A 27264-nucleotide genomic window follows, 5' to 3' on the forward strand; every position below is an offset into this window, starting at 1 on the left:
GGATATTAAATTATTCAGTAACCTTCAGAATAGCTCTGTGGACAGTTCTGTGGAATGGCAGCTCAGCATTCAGTGGTACTTCAAAAAATAAATTAGGAATATGATGACAAAAATCCAAGCATAATTACGACAACATGTACATTTTTGGTGTGTCTGCATTTTGATCACTGGTTGCAGTGGAACTAAAAATACAGAGAAAAGCAGTAACAATGAGCACTGATGTGAAGTGCCTTTTGTACAATATGGTATTAAGCTATGGCTTTTCCTCTGGGAATACAGGCAGTACTTGGAAAACATGCTAGAGGTCTGTAAATTCTTGAGTGGCACAGGGAAAACAAATAGGAAAGAGTTGTTCATCTCTTCCCACAATTTAACAGGCAGAAGGTGTTACCTGAAGTTGTTGGGCAGCTGGTTTAGATCACAAAATTAATTTATTTTTCCTACATATTAAGTTGTGGAATTCATTGACATTCATCATGGTAAATCCTATGAATTTAGAAAAAAAAAAAGAAAGGGAAAGCCATTAAGCATATTGATAGAAGCTCTGGTGTTAAAAAATCCTCAGGAAGGTACAGTGGGGAAAGAGCACAGTCCAGCCACATTGTTCTTCCCTTCCTCCTGCAAGGATCCACTGCCAGCATGGCTGGAGAAGAGCCTGTGAGGCACAGCCCTTCAGCACTGCACTGCCCTCTGTGCACAGACTCACCTCTGCACAGGGAATTGTTCGCTTTGGGAGAGATTGATGCTCCCTGCAGGATTTCAGGAGCACCTTAACTGACAGTTCATAGATGAAAAAAAAAGAGCTGAGCTTTCACTACCACTTCATGGGGGCAGCATGAGAGGACTTTTCCTAGCATTGCTGAAAAGGTCATGCTGGTAGTCCAGGTCTTACTTGCAATATGCATTTTTTAAGATCAAAGCCACAAAATCCTTGCCCAGCTTAGACAGCTCCACAGCCACCCAGCAGCAGCAACCATGTGCTCTGGAATTGTCCCCTGCAGCCATTAGGAGACTGAACAGAGCAAGCTCACAAAATGCCACCACAAAAGGTGCAGGTGATGGCTGAAGCCCTGCTCTTCTGCAAGGCCAGAGCCCTGGTTAGGCTGTCTCTGATCCCTGGACCTCATTCTTTCCATAGAAAGCCTGTGGCTTGCTCAGACCTTAACCACCAGGGAGAACTGCAGAAACTACGGCTGCAGACTGGAGGACCTTCTGGTTGGAATAATTCAGTGACTGGAAGACTTTAATGCATATTGCATAAGTGAATCAGCTGATCATTTAAATGCAAACCTCTTATTTTCTTAACCCCTCCTCTTCCACACTGACTATCCAAAGAGGAAAGAAGTTGATGATTACAGGAATGTCAGCCACGGGAGCAGGTTTTACCCTGCAAACTCCAAATGGAAGTTCTTGTGTTGGCAGGATCAGTGCTGTGACTAATGGTATCACTGTACAAACAGTGTTTCATGAACTGTCACTTTTTTCTTTATCCTTTAAAAAATGTCAAACTGAAGATGTCTAACAAACATGTAAATAATGCAAACTGAAAACTAAATTATCAACACTTTAAAGCAGCATTAATCTCACAGAACATGTCTGGCATCTTTATATCCTATGCTGCCATTGGGCAACTAGAAAGATCTATTGAAATAATACTAAAGTACTAGTCCTTGAGGACTACATGACATAATTCTGTAAGTACAAGAAATTACTCAAGAAAGAGAATCTAAGAAGCATGCTAAAATACGAAAATACTTCTAAAAAGACAAGGATACAGGCTGATGACAAACTTTCCTTAGTCAACTTTTTATTAAAATGGAGCTATTTTTACATATTTTAAATACTTTATATCAAAATTACACAATATTTATGAAAACAATTGTATGCAAATGCATAAAAATATGTAAAATCAGAGCTAAGCAATATAAAGCATGTTTCAAAATGTATTTCAGGATTAGAATACCTGAGTGTGCAATAAGCTGGTTTCCTGCATTTCACTGATTTTAATAGTTAAATTTAATAATGTATCTGATCTCATATCAAGCACTTTGGTTGGGAGAAACTGCATGGAAAAGGCAGAGATCAAGCAGAAATATTTCTCAAGGCCTGTCTTCAGAATCTTCATCCACATGAAGATCCACTGTTTGAGATGCTAGGAAGGACTCCCACGTAGCAAGGCACTGAAAAAACCAAAGACATACATGGGAGTACAGCAGAGGGATTTCTGTGAACTGTTAGCCAAGGAGAAAAAGAATAAAAAAAATAGCAGAATACACACACATTGTCACAAGCTGCTTTTGTAGGATCATGGTAAGAGTAAAATACGGTTTCCTAGGCAGCTCAAAATGCAAAATGTTAACTAACATGCTGAGTGAGCTGTAAAGGTCAATTTTACATAATGACAGGCACACACAGTGAGCACTGTAATTGTATGTTGTAGCATGGAAGATGCTAACATTAATTATGCTCTTCTTTAATCTCTTCCTTTAGTTACAGGCAAAGATCTCTTCCAAACAGAAAGCACATTGTCAGGCACTGTTCCCTTGTAATCTCTGTGGATTCCTAATGTATACCCAATTTTCCTTCCAAGTTAAATTAAACCATTTTTTTTTTCTAAATAAGGAGAGAATTCATTTTCCCCCAGAGTAATGGGAAAAAAATAGAACCAGAAAGGCAGAGACTGGGAGTAGGGAAATTGTTATCCTTATAAGTGGTATTTGTCGGCTTATGGAAAAATGTATTTACAATTGTAAAAACTATTTTTTTTATCTGAAGCATCAATTCTGCAGGCAGTAAAATGAAAAAAATCAGAAAACCAACAAAACCCCCCAATTACTTTGGTTCAATTTAGCTTAAATGAGTGTTGGCAGCTTGGCAAGCCATTCTAAATCAGAAATTATTGTTGAGAGCCATGGCAAAGCTGTCACAAGGTAACCTGCAGTGAGTTGATGCTTGTTACCCAAAGCACCAGGTTTCTACTATTTCAAGTCTGTCAGTAGGACAGGACAGACAAATTGCTGCAGTAATTTCCTTCTTCTGATGCTATTGAAAAAAAGCCCTTGAAATGGAAATGTTCTTAAAAATTTTTGACTTATACATTCATACCTATTGTTCTTGACAATGCAGCTGATTTACTACTTCCTCTACACAGGAAGTAGTAAATGCACCATAAATAAGTCTATTGAAATGCACCATAAATAAGTCTATTGAAATTTCCCAGGAAATATATATTAAAACCTGGACAGCACACTCCATTTACCTGAACTTTGAATTAAATCAGTATCCTGAAAACAGTGTTATTTCCTAACTGAAATCCTTTGCCATCAACTATTCAAGCCCAGCTAAGCCCAGCTCATTGAAACACCTTGTATCCATCAGTCATTGCTTAGGAGACATGAAAATCACCCTGCTTGAATTTGCAGCAACCTAACTCCATTAGACATTTCTTGTGAATGACTTCCAAACTCTGCCATGAAATATGGAGATTTAATCATACTACACTGAAGAGCCAGGTCCTGGTATAACTGCATGTCTGTGTGTAAGCAGATGAGTGGGAGGATCTGATAATGTTAAATATAAGCTCGAAGAGAAAAACAAAGAATACACACAGGATGACTGGAGCTGGGGGAATCCATGATGATTCAAGGATACAGAACCAGGGATACCCATAAAGTTAAAGCTGACAAAAATAACAAGAAAAAGAAAAAAAAGCAGTAGCTTTGTCTCTAAAGACGTAAGAAAGTAGAACAAGTGGGTCTTCAGGAAAATGAGAGCAGTTAAAACCCCAAGCCAACTGAACTAAAAGATCACAAAGGAAAAGCATGAGCTTATTTTTGCACAGGTTTTTTGGCTTTTATCAGGCACGAGAACATTCCTGTTATTCACATTTTGTCCCCTACACTATGGATACCATGAATTTACTGCCCCAGTCTTTCTCTTCAGATCTTGGTGACAAAAGCCCCACGTAACTTCTGCTGCTCTTGCATACAAGAACATTATGCTACTGTTCAGAGTGTATCTAAGGTCTGAATTACTGTGAAAAGAGAGGACTAACAGGATAAGATTCATGTGGAAATCTGCTTTCTTCATTGACTTTTTGGAGAAATGTTATTTTGAAATGGTACACCAGGGAGAAACAGTGAATATACTGCCAGCCTGAACAGTGAACTACAAGTGTTGAAAACTGATTTCTGATTTAAAAGGTCTTTTGACCTTTCTTATAAAGCCTTAAAGTTTGATCATTAGATTCTTCCCTACTTCATGTGACACTGTGGCAGCTGAGTCTATCTGAGAGGCCTGAGCTGGAATGTGGCCTCTTGGTTTTGAAATGTCAGTGAGGCAGCTGCTAGCAATGTGTCTTCACTGTGGCACTCAAACTCATCAACTTGTGTTTGTTAGAGCCCAGCCTGGATCACCATCCTAGAAAGCTGCAAGGCACAGCTGTTTTTCTAAGCTTTTTCTAGCTGTGGTACAAGGAAACATCACTTTTTCTTTCATTGGCAATGACAGATTTTTTTTTCTGAACTACAGTTTGATTGAATTACCACATAAGTCCAAGTTTTGTTATTCCATAATTTCAGTGATGTGAATTAAAATACATGTATCAGCATTGGCTGCAATGTAAAAATTGCTTTGTGTTATCTTTGCAACACTGAGCCAAGCTGCACATGTTAAAATGCAATCATAATACATTGCTTGACCAAACAGATATGATCTACTGAAGTCTGTCAAGACAAAGATGCAAAGCATTTTTTTCACACAAGTTAGTCAGCTTATAATTTATCCCTGTTTATATAACCAAAACAAATTTTTCAAAATGTAAGAGCAATGGTGGCTCATTTCACTGTCAGACATCACAGTGCTCCTACAGCTGACAAATTTTATAATTAACCACACCAAAACAAATCTAGGTCCCTGTGCCTTAGGCTCAAGCTTTTCACATTGTGAAGCATGAACTGCATAAACGACATTTTGTTAGTGATGTATACTTCAACATTATTACCAAATGATTTTACTCCATTCTCCTGGGAGGTTGAAAATGTAGATCAAAATAGAGGATCAGCCAGTTTTCACAAAGGAGACAGAAATGAAAAAAAACCCCAGAACATCTAAACTGAGGAAATTAAATGCGTTTGCACAGGATTGAAATTCATAATCCAATTACTCGTAAAAGCCCAATGGAAAACATAAAAAAGCCTAAATACACAAAATGAAATAGCAAGAACTTAAATAAGGCTTCTTTACCTAAAATATTCTGATTACTACTGGAGAACACATATCTATTCTGCAACATCATTCTTAGAAAAAGCAGCAAAAAGTTTTTCATATAGTATAATTGCATTTACAATGAAAAAGGAGATATAAAAATTGAACATGTAGTAAGGATGCTAGCAGAAGCAGTGTGTCACATGCCATGTGTGTTTCTGTTCCAGTTCCCAGTTATCCGTGGCTGATACCTTAAAAATAGCAATTATGATGGAATTTTTTGAAGTAGAATCTGACAATGAAGTCTTGTTTGTGTCTGAAAGTATTTTCATGATTTCTGTGTCCAGGGGAACAAAAACTAAACTGCACAGAAATAGTAATTCTCACTCCAAAAAAATCTTCCTGAAATTATTTTAAGAAAAGTTTAAAGGCTGAAGTGAATGAGGGTTCAAAGATGGATCTGTCTTTGAAGCAACAGGGACAAACAGATGAGGGAGGCTTTTGAAAATCTCATGAAGTTTGGTAGCTGAACTCCCAGGCATGGCTAAGGTAGGACGTGATCAAGACGCAGGAGCAGCCAACTTCCTGCTACACGACCAAATGACTGCTTAAATGCATCACTACAGAGGCCTATAGGGCAAATAAAAAAATCTCATCTATTTTTCTATAACTTTTACAAGACTGAGAGGTACATAAGGGCTTTGGAGTTAGAGGGAAGTTTGCTGTAATGGAGAACAAGTACTGCTTTGCCCTAATGCATTTTTTGGATCAATTCATGTCTGTAGAAAAAATTGTGCTTGAAACACTGAAGAAAATCAGGAAATTATTTTTTTGAAAAATAGTAAGGTGTGCCAATACCAACACAGAATCTGACTATATCAAAGGTAACTGATTATCTGATTAAGATGCAAGGGTTTAATAGGATTAATTTCCCATGCAATAAGTAAAATCAATTGCTATGCTTTAAAACAAAGGTTCATCCATGCTCAAGAAAAAACACATTCTTTCAATGCCAAAACTAACTATCATCCCAGATTAGGAAAAAACACCAATCTGTCTGCATTTCCTGGAGTACCCAACAAGCAGTGGAAACAAAACTCTGGTATATTTTCTGGATTTGCAATCTATAACTAGTCTTCGGGTTGGGCTGTAACCTAGCCACTTATTCTGGTGGTTTTCCTAAAAAGATTAGGTTGCCAAAATTCATTGGCTGCATATGTACTATCTATACTAAACACATAAGAAAAAATGAAAAATTTAGCATATGTTGAATTGCTTCTATTCTTTGAAGCCAGAGTTCAACAGTGCCTGGTTTGGTTCTGTTAGTCTGCAGCAGCAACACTTCAAACCTGCCAGCTAAGTAACACTGCCAGCACCACCACTAACTCTGTATCCTGCTTTGGATTTAGTGATGCTGCATCTTTAGAATATCTATTTCTAAATTTATGAAAGTACTCATGGTGACACTCAGTTTCTCAGATGAAAGCTCCACCCTGTGGATAGTTTGTGATTCCAGCTGTTTGGCAGATACCTCTTCTGGACTAAGCTGTCAGACAATGGTGTCATGCCTAAGGCCTCATGAAAAGGAACAAAATAAATGGTATGGTGTTAACACCTGCTGAATCAATGTTATTTACTTCAGAAATAGAAGTAAATTAATGAACTTTTAAAAACTAAAACCTTTTCATTTTGTTTCAGAAAGTCCTCCTTATTCTAGCAATGCATTTACTGTCATTGTAAGTACAATATTATTTTGGATTTAAGACTTTGTGGAATACAGAGAGACTTAAGGATGTTTTCAACTCTTTTCCAGAGAAAAGGAAGTACAGAACTGTATGAAGCACTGAGACCAGCTACAGGAATACCAAATGATTGGTCAGTCATGATAATTCTTGGCTCCTAAATGATTTTAAATATATTATAACAAAGCTTGCACATTATCAATTGAAGCTTTCATTCACAGGCCTGCACAGGAGCACCCTGTAAATCTGCAACACTGGGATTTTATTCACCTCTTTGTTACCACAGCATTGAGAGACACAAAACAGCTGTGGAAACAAAGGAACACTTCTTATTCAAGTTTAATAAATGCAGATAGCCAGTGAACTGGAAGACTACAGGAATAACTTCTAAACTGTAAATCTGGAGAAACATAATTACAGGTAACACTTTGGAGTAACATTTAATTCATGTGAACATTAATTCAGCTTAAGGAAGAGATACTCTTTTATGCTAGCTAAGTGATGCTCAACAAGTTGACAGCAGAATCCTTAGGAGGCAACTACAATTAAGGTAAAACCCAAACAAATGTAAGGTCATATTCTCTGCCCATTGCGACAAAGATGAAATAACATTTTGGAAATTCTAGTGTACTTTGACATGCTGCTGTGTTGTGTTTGACCACACTGGCTTGGGTTTATAGTTTTGAAGGGCTGCATTCTCTACTGCAGCAGCCATCAGAAAATACAAGATGCCTGTGTCTCAGTACTTTGTGGTTCCCAAAATTTAAGGGCTGCAGAGAATGACTGTGAACAGAAATGACTCCTTCTTTGGTTGTGTGCCTGGGAAATGCAGTCAGCAAGGGGAGTAATGAGAAGCACAGTGAAATGCTGCTGTAGAGAACAGAATGGGACACTGCTTGTGGAGAGGCACAGATAGTTTAACTGAGGGGTGGGGGAAGTTGTGGGAAGGATGAGAAGCAGGTAGTGACTAAGTTAGAAAGCAGGAGATGATTCCTTATAGGAGCTGGACAGAAGAACTGGGTGACTGAATCACAGTCGTAGCATCCATGGTGCCTGGGAAAATGCACAGATCATGCTTTGGGGAAGAGAAAAGGCAGGAAATAACATGAGGGATGTTACAGCAAGAAAAGGCTTAGTAAGCATCAAATGGTGCATCAAAAGTCTGAATGAGTAACTTCAGACATGTGAAAGAATGCTAATGAAGCGAGTAATAACTGAACAAGTGAAAAACACTGTTAAGAGACAGTGCAAGAGTTTGTGCATGAGTGTAATGAGTCAGACTCAAACTATTACATTTAAGGTTGGATTCTCTTTCCTACTGAAAGCATAAAAATAATATTCTGCTTCTCAGGTTTCTGAGACTCTCTTCCTGAAGTTTCACTTCCAAACAGCAGGAGCAGATGCCAGAGCTGTTTTTCCTGCTGCTTTCTGAAGTACACTCTTGTAGTTTGAGATACTCAGGCCTCTGACAGTAATCACTTCTCTAATTAACCATCACCCTTAACCACGGGTCTTAAATAAACAAATTTTAGGTGAAAACTCCCAATCAAAATATTAACTTTATCAAGTTCTTTTGAATATCATGATTAGATAATGATTTTCTGATAAAACAGAAAGGAATTGGTAAGCTCTTACTTTTCAAACAAGGAGTGATAGAGTTAGCACAATGTTACTTATTCTTGTAACTGCTGTAGTAAGATAAGGTGTTTTTTCTAAAATGTAGATCTACAAAGATGTAACAGCAAAACCATTTAATGAAGATTTCATTATTCAAGAAAAGCACCAACAAAAGATTGTGCCTCAGTATAAACCAACTTGTTTGGTATTTCAGAGGCTATTTAAGAACCTCTGGCAGTTGCAGAGACAGCTGAACAATTTTCTACCATTTGTGGTTTAGAACAGTAGTTTAATGTACAATATGTGCTTTGCTGCTCTGGATTAAACTTCTAATTCAGCAAAAAGCATTTCTAGACAGGAAAAAGAACCAAATAATTATTTTTATATTTTACCTAATCATTCTCAAAGAAAATATTCTAATATATTCAGCATTGTTTTAACATACATATTGCTGCTATAGAAGTCAGAGACCATCAATAAATGAAGACAATGTTAGAGGAAGCCAAAAGCTTGCTGCCTGATTTCTGAAAATATTTTGATCTTAATATGTAACAACAGATTGTCAATGTCCATGCATCTCACAGACTGCATGTTAATTAATTAGACTTGATGATCAAGAGCTCTGTCTTTTCAATTATGTTTTAACAAAATGATTTGTAAAGTCAGAGCACTGCCATTGGCTAATGTGCAATCCATAAAAGGCTCAGACTACAGGACTGAAGTTACACATACCAAAATATATCTGTGAAAATGACTAATTTATGATTAATAGATGGCTCAGTGCATTCCATTTCTTTCCCAAAAGTAAGGAGAAATTATTTTAAAAACTTCAAGACATCTGGGATATTTTCAAAATGCGCATTTCAATCAACATGGTGTTCCCCATGAGGAAACTTCACAGAACGCTTAATGTATTTTGTTATATGTTTTCAAATTCTCCTTCCTAGCATATATTCTTGGAAATTCTTACCAAGAATATTACCTGAGGCATTTGAGCTGAAAATAAAAATCTGATGGAATCACACTTAAATGTTTTCCTCATACAGATCTGAGCCTTCATGCTCTCACAGCAAAATGTTTCCAAACTGAAATATAGCAGCTGACACTGAACCAAAAATCATGTTCCAAGTCGTTGTGGTTAGTAAAACAAGAGTGCCCTCTGTCGATGAGGAACTCAGGATCAACGACTTGGGCACAATAAAATAGAATCTGCTTAAAATCTGTCAAATTAAGCATAACTGCCCCACTATTCCCACAGAAACTAATTCCAAAGTTACCAAATATTTGAACTATAGAAAAATCCTCTTACAAAGAACCCATGGACTTCTTCTCTGAAATAATGAAAAAATAACATTTTTGTGAGAAAGAGTTTTACCTCTTCATAGTAACGGAGATTATTCTCAGCCACATTTGTGAATGTTGATCTCATATCCCACTGCATGTTCTGCTTCCATCTGTCCCAGTCCGCTTTCAGAGCATTATTGGCACGTTCAACTTTGTCTTCAAGTTTCCCAATCTCTTCTGAGAACTAAATATTAATTTTAAACATTGAAAAATATTAGGAAAATCACCATTTCCAAAATTATTTAAATCAATTGACTGTAGTGGAGACGAAGAGAACTGCGGAACCAAGGTTGGTATTTAACTTAGCAAAAAAAAGTCTTTCCCCAAGGATAAATTTAAAATTAATTCTTAATAAATAACTCACTGCAATTTCTGAAATATTAATAACAGAAGATATAGACCAGAATGAAAGTGTTCCTGGAGATATATTTTTTCACTGAGAGAATAACAGACTCTGGCACCTCTTCACTAGCACTTGACATTAATGCATCAAAAAAGAAATATATAGAGGACTTTACTGAAGCAGAATCAATTGTACAAATTAGATTTGGCAAGGAAAACTGAGAAAATCCTGTCAGAATCTTTGATAACAGGAGAAAACAGAATGGGGAAAAGACAGCAGAAATCAAAATCACAAACTTTCTGATTTCTTGCCTGTCACATTACCATCTTTTCTTGCAGAACTGTGTGTGACCATATGAGGGAAAAAGAAATACAGAAGCAGAGAAAGAAATTAAATGAAAGGACTTCTACAGAGAAGAAACTCCTTCACAGCAATCCAGGACCCAAAACTTTGAGGGCTACTCTACAGACATTACTTGCTTCTAATTCCTGTGGATGCTCAAGCTGACTTGCCAGCTAATGGGAGTAAGTGGACAGCAGCTCTCTCTTTAATGAGTTTTTCTGCTCTTCTCAGTAATTTGGTTACCTATTGTCATTTACTCATCAGCTGTGTCTGTTCTGGCTGGCACCAGGTCACAGAACATCTCCTGTCACATCTCCTGTCACATCTCCTGTCACATCTGCTGTCACATCTCCTGTGGCTGCAGTGCAAAATCCCCTGCTGGGACTGCAGAGCCACTGTCTGCAGCAGGAGGGAATGCAGGCACAAACACCACCAAAATAAGGAACATCAAAAGCAGGAAAACTTAATTCCTTGGATTACTTCCATTGCAACTCAGGTTCCATACATTTCTTCTTCATCCTTATGTTCTGCCATAAAGCAAATAGTTTCCTCCTTACACCACACCTGTGTGAAGTTGGATAGCTATTTTACTTTCTGCAGAGCTGGTGTTTTCATTGATAGGAAGTTCAGGATTCCAGGCCTAACTTCCAGGATTTTAAAGGAATGCTTATGCTCCTGGTAGAACACAGAAGCATCAGAACTCAGAGCAAGACATGGAAAGCCTGGGTGCACAGCCTCCAGCTTGGACCATGCAGGTGCAGGGGAGAACAGTGACTGAGTGCAACAGCAGTGATGCTGCCATCAGACACAAACTGAATCATCAAACACTGCCTGAAAGGGTCACAGAACCTGAATCCCATTTAGCTCTTGAAAAAGCCAAGAACTCCTTAGCTAGTAAAACTGAAAATTTAATCTGAATCGATGTTATCCACAGTCAATAACAAACATTTTTAGTTAGATTTGATTTCCACACTGATTTTCTTTGCACACTTCTAGGTTAATGACATACTGGTTATTAATGAGGAACAAAATGAAAAAAAAAAGTATTTCTACTTTACTGAAAAGCCCAAGTTCAGTTATCTGGTCAAACCACTAATCAAGCTACAGACAAGAATAATTTCAACTATTAACACTGCATTCAAAATGAAAAGGCTAATCCAAAGCTTAAATGGGGGGGAGATTACCTTTAAAGGAATTACAGACAACTGGATTTGGTATTTTGACCATGTTCCATGCTAATTGCCTTTCCTTCAAATACCAAAAAATGAATGTGCACAGAATACTGAAAATGATGACATTTTAAAGATGATTTAGAGCAGGAAAGGCAGTTGAATCCATTCTCTGCTTTTGCCAAAAAAAAAAAAAGTTCCTATGTAGGAATACACTAGTCTACACACATAAAGAACTTCTCTGACTTAGAATTCCTGGCTGCAGCAGCTTCCCCTTACCTCGGTCTTTACAACTTTATAACTTTAAGTTATTTTACAGTTTGTTTTTGTCTAGCTTTTTCTAGGAACTACAAACTTCTTCCATACTGTAGTCAGAACATGATATGGACAGGCTGACTGTTATACAACTCTGCCTGGATATGCAGTTTAAACATCCCACTCTAAAGCCCCAAAGAAACCACGTGTTGTATTAAGCAGGGGTTGGACTTACAGTCTAAAGCCAGGATTATGCCACATGTCACCATGTCAAGTAGACATGTTCAAAGTCTACTTCTTCAAAACTGAAAAAACTCAACAATGCTACTCTCTTTAGCTGCCATGACAGCAGAAATTGAAGAAGAATGGCTTGGAGTTAACCAAAAACATGTAGTTTTTGTTAAGTCCAAACCAAACCACACCTAGTGTGTTCCTCATTTACAAGGTGTAAATTGTTACAATTGATCCTGCAAATTAAACAGGATTCTGAATCCATTTTCTTACATGGATCTCACTGAGGCAGCCAGTGTGAGAAATGAAATCTCCCCCCAGTGATGGCCAGAGGCCAGCACAGCACTAATCAGCCATGGGTCCAGAGCTCAGGAAGGTGGGAGCCAGGCATTGCTAGGGCAGGGTGCTGCCAGACATGGACTGTGTGACTGTAGCCAAGGAGACATGGACCAATAGCCAAATTACATGGTGACAGTCTTTTACACAATCTCACTAAGCAAAATAGCACAAATTTCTACCTGCTATGTGAATTAATCCTACAGCTTGGTGATACTAACCCCTTTTTAGCCTGGACTTAAAACACAAAATATATTCAGAATGTAATAGATTCAGCATTTCATCCCTTTACTACTCAGTTTCAAGCCTGAACACTAGAATCCTTAAGTTGGCATTTCATGCTTATCTTGCTCTGTCAGAGCACATTAATACCAACCTTTTTTTTCAGAATTATTATCAGCCCTAGTGGCAAGACTAAAGCCGTTAAAAATGCCCAAACCATAGAGGGATGCACCAGCATTGTGTGGAATCTGGATGGACTGAGAAAACCATGGAGCAGCATATTCTACTATCTTTTCAGCCACAGCTCTGGAGGTAAGAAATGTCTAGTTAAGCAGAAGGGTACCAAAGTCAGGCCCAATCTCTGTCAGAGCCTGCATCCAAAATCACAGTCTTCAAACCATCCATACCCTGAATAACAGCCTCCTTTGTGGACCAAATTTTGGAGTAGAAACCAAGGTTCTGGCTTTTGTACCAGCACCAGAAGCAGCTGGTTTCTAACACAGCTCAAGAAAACATTTTTTTCCCAGCTGATTAGACTAATGTCCCATAAGGTTTAATTTGCAATTTCAGCCTATTTCATCTGCACTGACCTTAGGGATGTTTTACATTCTTCTGCTGCACAACCTTGTGTTTGTTAAATCATTTAATGTTTGCCACGACCAATGCTAAATATCTCACAGCCTTTTATCAGCTCTAATGACAGTCTGAGACTCCTTATCTGTGGTGGAAATGTACTTCAAATGAGATTAGGGTTCATGCCACTCATTGTCAGCAGAATTTCTGGCTACTAGATTGCACTGACAAGTTCAATCTGACATCTATGAGATCATTAGAAACTACAGGAGTTCTGCTTAGGAATAGATATCTGCAAATATACCCGAACTTGGTGTCTGAGACCTGTTCCAACAATATACCTGTTTTATGACCACCTTTATAAGAAATAAGTCTGGTTAGAAGTGGTAGAAAAATATTTCAACACATAATAAAAATGGAAAACATAGTAAAAAAATGACCAAGAAAATAGTTAAGTCACTTGAATGGTTAAAAATAGCAGTACACCATTCTTTGTTGCCAAACTATCCTTACTAGAAAAAGGCTTCAGCTTCTAATTAAGAAAAAGTCTTCAGGATACAGCTGCCACTCAATTAGAGAACACAGGATTTTATTATCAGATTAGACTAACAGACATCTGTTTTACTGCTCTTCTGAGACTGCAAGAAGAACCAGACTCTCAAAAACAGGATTCTCTGAAATTAGTAAGAAATAGAGGGGTTGGAAAGATAAAGCAAAGATCTGAACACCTGGGGAATCAGAGTGTCCAAAGCCTTTACCAAACTGTAAATGCAGATATGGAAACATGTACACAGTGAAAATAGTAAGTTTGGGCAAACTGATTTCAAAATCCTCCTGGAAGCATGTACAAACATCTCATGATGGAGTAAACCATTGTCAATATCAAATCAACATGGTATGATCAGTACTGTGGTAAAGTAAAAATATCCCTTTTTTATTTGTAACAGTTCAGGAAAAGGAAGAGCATGCACACTGTCTGAGAGCTCCATCAGATTATAACAGGAAATGCATCTTGAAAAGATAGCACGTCCTGTTAGGCTGTGGTGTCTTTTCTGCAGTAAACAACAACGAGTCTGGCTGCTAAACAAGCTGTATGGAGCTGAATTTATCTCTGAATGCACCTGCCATGGCTACCCAACTCCCAGCATAGGGGGCTTCTCCAGCTTACCATCCTCTGAGCATTTTATAAGAGCTTCAGGCTTTAAACAAATTACAGAACACAAAATTTCTGCTTCAGGAAAAAAAACCCCAAAACAGAGATATTTACTTAATGTCCCACTGCAGTACACAGAGGCAAATTGTTATATAATATACCATAGCCATTGTAGATATCAGAGTTCAGCAATATATTCTTATTTATTCATCTCAGTGCCAAAAAAATCAAATGAAAATATGCATTTCAAGTGCCAAAAACTATCTAAACAGCTCATCTTTACATGGAAACTAATTAGAACAAGCCCAATAAAAAGCATCTGAAATGTTAAATATCTCTGAAGTACTAAAATGGTATTAGTCATTTTTACATATTATTTACGCTGTATAACATTTGGTGTTAATATTGTGCTAAAAGAAAATTATTTAGACTGGAGAGTTTAACAATCAAAAATTTCAAAAATGCCAATTCTCATCCCAGAGGTTGTTTTTAATTGGCTGCTGAGCCTTGCTGCTGGTTTGGGGATGCCTGCCCCCATGGGGTACCAGTTAGAGTCTGACTTCACTGGAATGAATGAAAGTTTCATAATGGAAGCAAAAAAATATATCCCTGGGCCCAACTGGAAAAAACAGAAACTTGTAAGAACAGAATGCAGAACATTTTGCTTTAAATAAGTTTAATGAACAGTTTTGCTGATTGTAATCTCCTCCTCCACCTCTCCTACATCACTGAAGCAGCAGCTACGAGAGCACTGCAGCAACTTTCTTTTAACTGTCTGCTGTTACTTTCTTTTAACTCCGAGTGTGGGATATAAAAGCTAAAAATAAGCTGTGGTCCAGTGTGTGTTGACAAAGGCCAGTGGTTGCCCACCATGACCAGCAGCCCAGCTACTCAGTGCTGCTTCTTGCTGGTGATGGCCTTTGCCTGGCACAAGAGCTGCCAGAGGTGGGGACAGCCCCCAGTCCCAGCCCCTGGCCTCAGAGGACAGCGTCCTTCTGCCCCTCTCCTGCTGCTACAACACGGCCTGGAAGAGTCCAGCCTTCTGAAAACACTTACCAGATCCTTCTCTGTCTTTTTATTGGCTAAAGCATCAACTTTGGAATCCAGCTCGCCTTGAATTTGGTCTCTCCTTTTCAAAACACCCTTAGTAGGGAAGGAAAAGAAAAAAAGAAGTAAACTGCACCAAATTTTAGCTCTTTCAGAAAACCATCAAACAAGTTGGCTATTTGATAAACAAGACCACAGAACGATACCATTTAATAATTTTGACATATGTTTTATCAAAAAAAAAATTTAAATAATGAAGACTTATTTTTCCATACCTGTATTTTATCTTACAGGTTTTTCACTAATCTTACTAAATCCAAAATCAGTGCCACAAGAATCTGCCATACACAATATTACTGCCAGCTGTATGAGCAGAACTGTTACAGGAGTTTACTTGGTATCAACTTAACTTACAATATATTCATTTAAAAACAGCAACATGAGTTTGCCAAATCTCATGAACAGAAGCATCTTGAGTAAAATTTACAAAATAAAGTAGAATGACTAGAAATAGTATACAAGGCATTATTGAAATTGTGACTTTAACCTTTAATATTATTTTGTAAGTCCCAAATACAGTTCTGGCAAATCAGAAAAAAAATATCAGAAAAATCAGATAAAATTATCATAGGAACGAAAGCTTTTCTACCATTAATATATGTGCTTATTTTCAAAATATATAATTTTTACCTCCTTTGAAACTATCTTATCAGGTATTGGATTTTTAGCATAGTATCAAAAAATAATTAGAAAGGGGAAGCAATATTACTTGTTAAGCTACAAAACATGAACAGCATTTCCAATGCTCATTTGCTCTGAGACCTTGATGAAGCCTTACAAATGTCTCTTTGTCTTAGCTTCCTCATCTGTAAAAGCACACTCAGGTATGCTTATGTTGCAGAAATGTTGCAAGGCTTTAGTATTTTTGAAAAAAAATCAGAAGCAGGACATATATAATTACAAATCTCAAAACCTTCTTTTACATTACCTTGCCATAACTGGTTTTACTGCTTCTTCTGCAGAGATGTTCAGTATTCACCTCTAGCATAGAGCATGTTGAAACAGCACAGGGCACAAGCAGCTCTGCCTTCTCTAGCTCTCTTATTTGACTGAGTTCTCTCTGAAATCTTGACACTTTATCAAACATGATAGAATAATTTAAGAGCTTAAATTTCAAGTAATTTTTCACTCTTTCTTTTTGAACAGGTAATCACTATAAAAACCTGGTAAATCTGACTTTGGGCTTTTCTGAGCAATAGATCAGCAACAGAGATGAATGCTCATCAATACCTTGGAATCTTTTAGTTAGATAAATACAGAAAATGTTTATCTGGAAGCACAGAAGCAAAAAGAAAAAGTCTGGAACAGCTTTTCTTCATAATACAAATGTTTTCTCTTTTTTCCTATTTCTTTTGCCTCTTTTAAAACTTTTAATGACAGCTTGGCAACATTTATCACACATATACTTTAAATTACAAGACAAAACCAATTAACATTAAGGTGCTACATGGACAAGTGCTGACTTCTAATTGCAAACAAAGGCACTATCCTTTTAAAACATATTATTATACTTCTGCAGGTTTTTGTACAATACTTAATGGTACCTTGCCACAAAACCCACAAATAATTTTATGTGGACCCATAACTAATTAACGCTGTAATTTTTACCCTGAGGGACAGCAGATTTGTTCTGTGGGTTAGTTAGGAAGGGGTTGGTCCTGATGTAAATATTTTAGTTATGAATCCAACTCCTTTCCTAGTTACAGGCTGAACTTTCAACACTGGAAAATACAAGGATTGCATTGTATCGATCACACCTTCTGCAAATGTTCTGCACATTTGCAAGTGATCTTGGCAGCATTGCACCAAGGTCCCTGTGATGAGGGGTTAAACACACCTCTGAAAGGCTTGCTAGTGGGTGACTTCCACGGGTATTTTTGGGTATTTTATTTTAGTGGCTAGCATTTCCCTCTTCAAAGTGCAATAGGGAAATAAGCAGTAAGTAAAATAAAAATCCATGGTGAATGAAGGGAAAGGAACAGTTGTGGAACAGGAATGAGCTCCTGAAGGAAGACTTCTCCCCTGGACAGGACCTCAGGGCAGCCTAATACTGTGTTGCAAGTGCTGCATCAAGAAAGCTACAAGCAGAAAAAAACCAGTAAGGTGTGCAGGAAGAGCCAGGTAATCATCCTGGGGCTTGTCCCCAGAAATCTTTCTGTGCTCTGCACAAAGCAGAACGCCTGAGAAAGGGTGAGGGTGAGTCAGGCTGCTAAATAGAAGGCAATGTGTAGGCAGCATCTCCTCAGTAGCATAAAGACTACAATTGCTTATGGGTAACATAGAAATTCTCAAAAATAAGATTGGAAGTGGGGGAGAAGATGACCTGCTAGGGCAGTAATCTCTTCAGATCTTTAAGCAAAGCAGTACCTACCTCCATCTACCAGAAAATAATGAGGACTGTGAGATACAGGACATTTTGTATGGCCCCTTTTCTGTGAAGCTTGTTTTAAAGACAGCAGTCATTGCAGCAGGAATTCCTAACTCTTAGTAGCTAAGCCTTACTGAGAAAGTGGCAATACCCTGCTGAGTGCCACCAAAGGCTCAGTTAATTTGGGTCTTGCTCTACCTATGGACTGTAAGACTCATGCAGCCCCTATCCAGAAACCACTTCAGCAGGAGCTGGGTTCCCAGCAGTAACACAACAGATTCTGCAGCTGGCATTGCTCAAAACCTAGACAAAGAGGGGTTTGTACACATGTTCTGCTTTCTGTAGGCAGCAAAGTGCCTACAGAAATTATAACACACTGAATTCAGTTACTTTATTATGTTGATTATCCACCAGCACTGACTGTATCAACTCTGGAGTCTGATTTTTTACATACTCTCCGAGTGTAAGCAAAATACATACATAAAGGGAACTGAGAGCAGTAGTTTATGGCAAAGACTAACACATGCTTATATAATGGTGCAGGGACTGGAAGTTCCCAGCTGTTCAGGAAAAAGAAAACATACTTAGGAAGAGCTCCTAGAAAGGGAAAAACCTCCCCACTCCTTTTCCCACACACAATCTGTTACTCAATGAGTTCATATTTTGGCAGTGTCAGGGAAGGTCTTTCTCAACTGCTGTTCCCAAACCCTCCCTGCTACAATGCAGCACTCACTGAAGATGACAAAACTAGACACCCTAGCACAGCTACCCATAGCTGCCTGCCAGGCAAAACTATCAGGCTCTTCTTATTTGGAAGGGGCACCTCCTACTTGATTAGTAAGAGAAACAGGACCAATCAGATTCCCCAGTAAAGGACAGGTATCATATGCTGTGCATGCTTTGTACTGAGTAAATACAGGGACTGTGAAGTCATTTTCATCAGCTACAAATTCTCTCCTGGACATGGTTGCTGGGCTAAGCCAAATTTTATACTGAGCCATAAGGAGTCCTTCAGGAAAGCTTACCATGAGAATTTCACTGTAGAGAACGTACTCATGCAGCATGGGCAGCAGGTGCTCTGAGAGCCCCGCCATTCTCCTCTCCGTGGCCCTGCAGCAGCGGTCGATGCAGCCGGCCAGGCCCTTCAGGGAGTCGCCTATGGCTTCCTCTGACGCCGACCACAGAGTGTGGATGGGGCCATACTCCTTCATTTCATTACAGTAGTCTTAAAAGGAACATATACACCTATTACTTTTCATTAATAGAGATCTAAGTGATACTAATTCCAACTATGTACTTACTGTGAACCAAGCAAGAGACTGACGCTAATTTTAAATTTGCTCGAATGACCAAAATAAGTAAACTCCAGTTCACTGTTTATGAGTAAACTAATCAATTAATTTATTGTAATTAAGTAGCTTTGAGAAATTTATCAGCAAAAGTGCCCCAGACATTTCACAATGACACAAATATTGAGGCAGATCTGAAGAGCTGCATTCAGCCACCAATGACCTGCATTACCTTACACTGTCTTCATACAGAGCAACAGGAGTCACGGCAATTGGTCTGACTTGCTGACTTCTACTGCTCTGAATTCCTCTGCTTCTTTGTAACAGTAATGTTCCAAATACAGTCTCAGTTATTGAAACTAGAAGCTTTGTTATGTCACAAAAGCTTCAGAAGAAGCACTGAAGTTCACTCCTGCTCGACAGGTATCTCCTTCAGTAGTTTTTATTAATTTAAATACAGAGATATCTTATTAATTACTTCTCTTATGTAGAAGACATAAGAGAAGTAATTTTCTAGACCAAGTGATAATCCATAAACAGAGAAGGCCCACAAATCACCGTGCCATTTGGTAGGGCTAAACATGGGCAAGCTGCAGTTCACAGGAGGAGAGACTGTGAACACATTGGTCATGCATTGAAAATGCAATTTTGTCACTACTAGATTTATAATGAAGAAATGTCCTAAGAGAGAAAAAAGCAGTTATGTGGCATAAAGAGTGTAATGTATATTTTGAGATTATTTGGACAAAAAATTACATCCTCTATGGAAGATGTAATCAAGAAGCCCATGTTAAGGTACTGCAAGCAGGAATGTTCTCTGTATCACAGCTATCAACAATTCCTATTCACAACAGTGTGGCCCTGCACACAACTGTTCTGACACAAGTGTTGTTTGGAAAATCTAGAAAGAAGATATAACCTACAACATTTGGGAGCATGTCAAAATTCTTAAGCTTTTCCAAGAAATACTTTGGCACTGATACCTTGAACCTACAGAGCTCAGACAGCTACATTCACTGGAGGGAACAATGTCAATTGTTCCCTCCAGTGAAAGAGTTCCTACTCTTTTCACCAACATGTATTTTTCTTTTGTAACACCCTTTCAGTGAGGACACACTGAGATCTTCAGTGAGGACACACTGAGATCTGGTACTGCACAAGAAAGCTCTAGGACTCAGTTATTAACACAATGCAGCTCTTCAAATTATATTATATAGACAAGTAAATACTTTAAGTGCTGCCCAGTGGAAATTCTACTGAACAGGCATAGTCTGAGATCAGGATCATCTCAGAATCTCAGGAAAGTCAGTAACTTAGCATTCCAACTAGATGTGTGAACTGCTCTTACTTAAGGAAAAAATTCAGATTAACCCATCCTCTTGAGAAAACTCTAGTAGGCACAGCTTATCATGAGAAAAAATTATGGCCAACAGTAAAGCTATTAAAAAATTAAAATCTACTTTGTCAATGGAAAAAAGATGCAGAACAAAACTAAACAAAGTTTAGAGACCTAGAATCAAGACAGCCTCATGTCACCATGAGATTGCACAGAAAACTGTACATTCCCTTGAAATTTAAAAACCAAAGGTCATGCTGCTTTCCAAAAAGCACATCTTAAAATATTCTTCTAAGTTCCTTATAAGTAGCTGAATGACATGTTAAAACTCTTCCTATTAAAAATTATTCAAACTTGAAGGTCTGTCAAAAACATGACCAGAAAGAAAAACATAATAAAAACATCTCCCTTTTTCCTGGAGAGTATTTTGCCTGCCACAATGAAAACTAATTTACTTTTAAATGTCTTAAATCAGTAAAACTGATACATGTTTTCTACTTACCCCTTTCTTCCTTGTAAATCCTATGAGCTATTTTATCTAGTAAGTTTATTTTCTGACTAAATGTTTCCATGTAATCGTTCATTTGTGTAAACATTTCAGGACGATTTTTAACTGCTCCTCTTACTGAGGATGCTACAGCTCTGACGGTCCGTCCCATCCTGCTCAGCAAACCAGGACCTTGCTTCTTGTGGGAGGAGAGTTCCTAAAGACAGAACAAGCTCTCTTTACTCCAGGTACTTTTGTTAATTCTCTGAAAATTATAAATAAAAGCGCGCTTAAATTTTTCTTTTTTTAAAAAAACCCAAAAACTACATACATAAACCTCTGTCTTTTTAGTATATAAATCTTATCATTATTAGACCAGTGTCAGAACCATCCCTGTCTTGTGCATGTATTAGGTAAGCATTTCTGAGCAAACACAAGCATGCTATTGTGCGACAGTGTTGCAAGAATGGTTGAAGATGGCAGAGAACCTTCACCCCTTTGCTCCTCAGGGTGAGTTAGCTAGTTTACAATTTAGCTTTTTGAACAGGAAAGCAAAGGTAATGATTGAAGAAATAAGTCTTTGAGAAAAGCAGATAATGCTCCTACTGGAGGAAGCAATCCATCTATTTTTTTTAACTTTTTTAATACATTGCTAGAATAACCTTTGCTGAAATTCACAAGCAGGCTTTTCTGAGTACAAAACTCCTATTTCCAACTGGACACAATGTTGCAACAATGCAACAGGAAAATCCTGTATTTTTCTTTTATGAGATTAGTAAAACTTAAAAAAAAAGAAGGAAAAGACATTGCCATGCCAAAATAATTAATTAATACCACTGTTTTACTCATAATCTTGGAAACTTATGTGTGTACCAAAAAATATGCAGAGTTGAAATACTATGAATTTGCCACAAAAATCCAAAATGCAGTAACAAAAGCAACTTTGGACAGTACAGCACCATTTATGGTCATGATTATCAAGACCACAGAACCACATGATTATCAAAACCAACAGAAAAGGTTATCTGAAGTTATGAATATTCCACAAATCCCCGCCTGCTTCTGCCACTTCTGTAACAAGCCATGGGATGACACTGCTGAATACTGAACCAGGGAAGCTCCTGATATACCCATCTAACATAACATGTGACTTCACGTAACTGTAAATAACAACAAAGTCATTTTACCCAGGCTTGAGCAGTAAGAAAAATTTTGAAGTCCTCATTAAAAGTTAAAGTTGGATGATCAGCAATACGGTTCAAAAATTTATGTAAAGCTTTTCTTCGAGTCTCAATGAATTCATCACTAAATCGTTCCACCATTCCCTTCATTATGAATTTTTCAGGCAACGGCTAAGTAAAAAAAAAGAAGAAATATATTGTATAAATAGCATAATATTTGGAGTATTGTAACAGTTCTTCTGCTTACTAAAAAACAGGTATACATTGTAAAATCCACCATGCAACAACCCAAAAGCTCTATAAAGTTATCGTATTCAACTAAGGTATACCATTTTTCTTGTAATATACAGTGCAGAAGAACACAAGTACAACTAGGAAAGGACATAAATTACTGCAAATTAACCTAAGAAATACCTTTATGTGATTTTTGTCACATATATGTAAAGCTAAGGAAAATAGGTTGGCTTAATATTTGCGAAATTTCAGAAGCTGAAGAAAGACCTCAAACATCTCTGTATAAAACTGGAGCCATCTTATAAACAAAGAAAAATAACTTAAGTTTTAGCAAACAAACAGGAATGATCAGTGTTGGATGTGCTTCTTCAAGTTTGCTCTTCAACCACAGGAAATCCTGGTATCGTCTTTGGACTTCATATTCACTGGAGTCAAATTCACCACGGGTTGTCTGAAAACCAAAAGCAGAAAAAACAGGCTTAGGTTAGAATACCAGAAAAAAAAGTTTTAGATTTTGGAGAAAACTGAGTACTTGAGGGAATGCATACATTCTATTTGGTCCCTGTTACTGCTTTGCTGTTATGTTAAAGAACAATGATCAACTCCTTGAAGAGTTAACACATCCTATTTCAGCAAGAAATCAAAGTTCTATTGGGGAAAAAAAAAGCACTAAGCTGCACTTTGTGCAGTGACATATAATGGTTATCTTACCACAATGTTTCCAAATTATTGCAATAATTACTTTAGTGTGGCATTTTTCTTTCAGCAATCACAGTTATGTTTGTTACTTTGGGCACTTCTCTTAAAGTGATTAGTAATATACAAGTGAGGAAAGTCCATTTTATAGCACTCTGAACAAAGCCCAAAGAGCTGACACACATCCTTGTGACATTACTCAATAATCCCCACATTCAAAACATGAAAACTTCAGCATATCACAGCAATAACACTTCCTGCACCTCTTAATGGATTCTGCAGCCTATCATTGATTCCAGTTTCACAGCCCCCTGTTAGAATTTGCCATCAAACCTTTAATGCCTACAAAAAATGCTTATTACAGATTAAAAAATTGTTAGACCCTGAGATTTATTTTACCACTGCTCTGTCTTCTGGAGGCAAGCCACAAAGAGCCCATGTTTTCATTTACATGTGCTTTTTAGCATTCTTTGTTGCACAGAGATATATAACGCGATGCAAGTAAATTCTAAAAACCTCACAAGATGCTTGGTAATCCAAACATTTTTGAGGGTTGAATAAAAATTTTTCAAGGTGTGTGGGAGGGATGCTATTACTTTATCATCAACAACCAGCACTCCAAATTAAATATGATAAGAAAGAAGAGATAAAAAAAGCAAGACCAATGCAACTTACAGCCCTTTCATACTTGCCTGAAGAAAAAAATGTTCTTTCCTCTATAGAAGGAGGCATAAAGTGAAAATTATTGCTAGCAACATAACAAAGATAGCTCTCTTCCTACTCATTAAATATTTTATGAGGAATTGATATATCTTATTTAAAGATGAATAATTCCCATTTGAAAATATGCTTTTAAATGAATATTTTAAAAAGAACTCAAAGTAAAATAAATTAACAGTGCAATTCTCAAAATGCAGCCAGCAGAATATTTACTGGTAATCTCATAAGATCTGGCTGGTCTCACAAGGCTGACTTTCTTCCTTATTTTCTGTAAATAAGTTGCATTCAGGACAACTAAAAATACACTTAATTGTTTCCTAATACTACTTTTTCATTAGAGAATTGTGGCAGTTTCCCCAGAAATCACATGCAACTGTACATGGGAAGCAAACACCCATGTGTTAATGGATGCAATTAGAAAAGAATGGAACTGAAAGACTGTAGAAGGTAATGTTTATGCAAAATGTAAGATTGGTAGCCTGTAAGTTATCCAAAAGTCATCAATACTTGTGCTAATACAGTGTCTTCAAAGCAGATCAGTCCTTTGGCTGTTTCCTGTTCCTGCTGGAGATCACAACAGAAAATGTTATTGCCTCACAGCACTCATTTTGCCATTGAAGAATTATTAACTACTTTCTCAACATAAAGAATCTAAGCACGTGTGTGTACAGACTCACACTGAATTTTTTCCATTACATAGCACAGTTTCATGCAGTTTTAGTTGTCTATAACTCCTGGCAAAATTAAAGTTTAAATTTAGCAATAGGCCAGAGAATGGTGTGCGGGAAGAGTGAAAATGCCAGTTGTTATCAAAGCAAGCCATTAAACCACAAATAGATACTCACCTTTGTGACTACTCTGTATGTGATAAATGTTTCAATGGCTGTAATGTGGCTTTCAGGATCATCGACTGTAATGAAGAGATCTCTTAATTCAGGCCCATCTTCAAATTTATACTGGTTTATCATTGATGAGGGGGATATTGGCACTGAAGGACTGAATGAGTTTACCTCAGTCAGAGATGTATCCTGCAGATAAGACATGAGGACACCCATAATCAGTAATCTTTGTATACAAACATGTCTCTGATGCTAAAATGGCAAGCTTTAAAATAATCTGATAGAACAGGTAAAACTCAGAGCAAATGAAAGAATTATGTAGTACATAGCAAATCTGGTATCCTTTTCAGTATTTGCTTTGGTGAAAATGTAAGAAATGAGATTTATTCTAAAATGGATGAAAGATCAAAATACTACCATTTGAGACAATGTTATGTGTAGGTAGAAAGAGTACTTGCCTATGAATAATAAAATTAGTTATGAACCAAGCACCCATTAATTGTGTAGGGTACTTACCAGTTTTATTAAAATTGTTAGCAGCCAATTATTGAGGATTTATGATGTTTGAATTATCTCTAATTACCTGAACAGAATGGATAAAAAAATGATGATTCAAAAAAACAAGGCAAAATCCAAATCAGAATTTTTACTGGAAGTGGATATTTCAGTTGCATTTATTTTAAATAATATTTGAAATGGAAAACAATTAAAAGTACATAAATTATTTTTTTTCTTAAGGAAAACAGTAAATAAGGATGCAGTACAAATTAGCTGCTTAATTTCTAAAAAAAAAAGTCAAACCACTGTTTTGGTGAAGTGAAAAACCTCTTTTTGATACCATTGACCACTTCCACACAACTCAATAAGAATATGTCCCCATAGCAGCTGCTTCTGCTAGTACATTCAGTGGTGCTCACTCATCTGCTGAGAAACAAGGTGGAAACTGGAAATGGGCCAGAAATCTCATTTTCTTCCTTAGTTACAAGTCTGGGTGAGATCTACTAATCTAGATCTTGAAGGATACAGTCACCATGAAAAGAAATTGAATTCACTAACTTCATAAAAGAGCATAACAAATAAATAAATCATTAGAGATAACAGAAATTGAAACCAATCATTATATTTTAAATATCAAATACTGTATATGTTTTTTAATATATGCAATATAAAGAATTATCTTCATAACAAACTTTATTTCCTAGAAGTTTTCTAAAAGGGCTGTTAGACTACACCAACTATGAGTAGCAAAGAGTTCCCCTCTCCAATGCCTTGTTAATTATGGAGGAAGGAGAACAGGGATGCAGTTAAAGAGAAAACTGCTCAAATGCCAGGACTGGAATAGTGTGAGTACACACTAACTGGAGTCATGGCATCATCCCAAGGCTGATCTCACAGGAATGAAGGGAACCCGACTGTACTGCTGAACTGTGTCAGAGTTGCTTTTTGTCCTTTGAATTCAACTGGATCAAAACTTTCTAAACACCTTATCTTGTTCTTCTGCTTTGGATTTATCAGTGTACTCCTACAAATATGGAAGAGACATTTATACCAGGAATTATGCCCAGAAAGTGCTTATGTACTAGCTCTCCTCCCCTCACTTACATGCAGTTCTTTGAACAGGGAGACAAAAGCAACACAGAAGACTGAAGACAACACTTTAAATATTACACAGGGGCCTCCTTGTATCCCTGTCAGTCATTTTACTTTTTCTCAGTGTGTTGCTACACAACTTCTATACAGCCAGCACTATCCTGAGTCGTGCAGAATAAACAGAGCTGTTCCCAGAGCCTGCTAGCACTGGCTGCCCATGGTCTAGATGAAGAATGAGGACTGCTAGCTCAGAGCAGCCCATGCAATTCAAAGCGCTGAGGCAATGGGAAATTTCTACAGAAAGAAAAATGGATGTGAGCAAGTAAGGGACTTGAATGGCCATATAATTTGAGCAGTAATGATTCTGCAAAGCCTAAACTGGATCAAGGTAAATGTGTTTCATATTTTCTCATTTTACATGGAGCATAAATGTCATAATGTTTCCTTCCTTCTTCTAGGTTGCTACTAAAAATTGTTCTATTCATGGAGGTATGAAAATATATGTTTATGTGGAAGGGCTTATGAATATGTGATTTGAGAAACAAAATATGGGCAACAAAAATCCACAGAATAGGCAAGTCTCTGGTTTTGTTTCATATAGCTCTAGTATTCACGTGCACCAGAATGAATACACCTGAGTTTTAAAGAAGCATCTGTCTCTTTATCCTCATGATAGTTCAGTTTTACTTCCAGTAATTCTTGAAGTTCGTGTGACCTAAGCCTGACGTCATCACAGAAACACATTTAAAAAAACCCATGATAATTTTCTATACAGCTGTAATTTTGTGGCTGGAACTATGTTTTTGTGTGCATACAGATGAGGGCAGGAGTTTTGTAGCACAGGAAAAACAGACAGCTCTCGGGTCGTGTAACCTTCTTCCTCCT

General features: G+C 37.4%; 1 protein-coding gene across 1 annotated transcript in view; it reads right to left on the reverse strand.

The window, feature by feature from the left end:
• Positions 1-1790: 1790 nt before the first annotated feature.
• Positions 1791-27264, reverse strand: part of SNX7 (sorting nexin 7) — a 30063-nt gene continuing 4589 nt past the window's right edge. Inside the window, exons 2-9 of the mRNA XM_036387389.2 lie at positions 24796-24978; positions 22875-22985; positions 22307-22471; positions 21135-21336; positions 19033-19232; positions 15589-15675; positions 9940-10092; positions 1791-2180 (exon numbers count right to left, since the gene is read on the reverse strand). Of these exons, the coding sequence (XP_036243282.1) occupies positions 2100-2180; positions 9940-10092; positions 15589-15675; positions 19033-19232; positions 21135-21336; positions 22307-22471; positions 22875-22985; positions 24796-24978 (1182 nt within the window). The 3' untranslated portion in view covers positions 1791-2099. The remainder of the gene's footprint in view (positions 2181-9939; positions 10093-15588; positions 15676-19032; positions 19233-21134; positions 21337-22306; positions 22472-22874; positions 22986-24795; positions 24979-27264) is intronic.

The sequence above is a fragment of the Molothrus ater genome, chromosome 9 (genome assembly GCF_012460135.2).
Source record: "Molothrus ater isolate BHLD 08-10-18 breed brown headed cowbird chromosome 9, BPBGC_Mater_1.1, whole genome shotgun sequence".
Lineage (NCBI taxonomy): Eukaryota > Metazoa > Chordata > Aves > Passeriformes > Icteridae > Molothrus > Molothrus ater.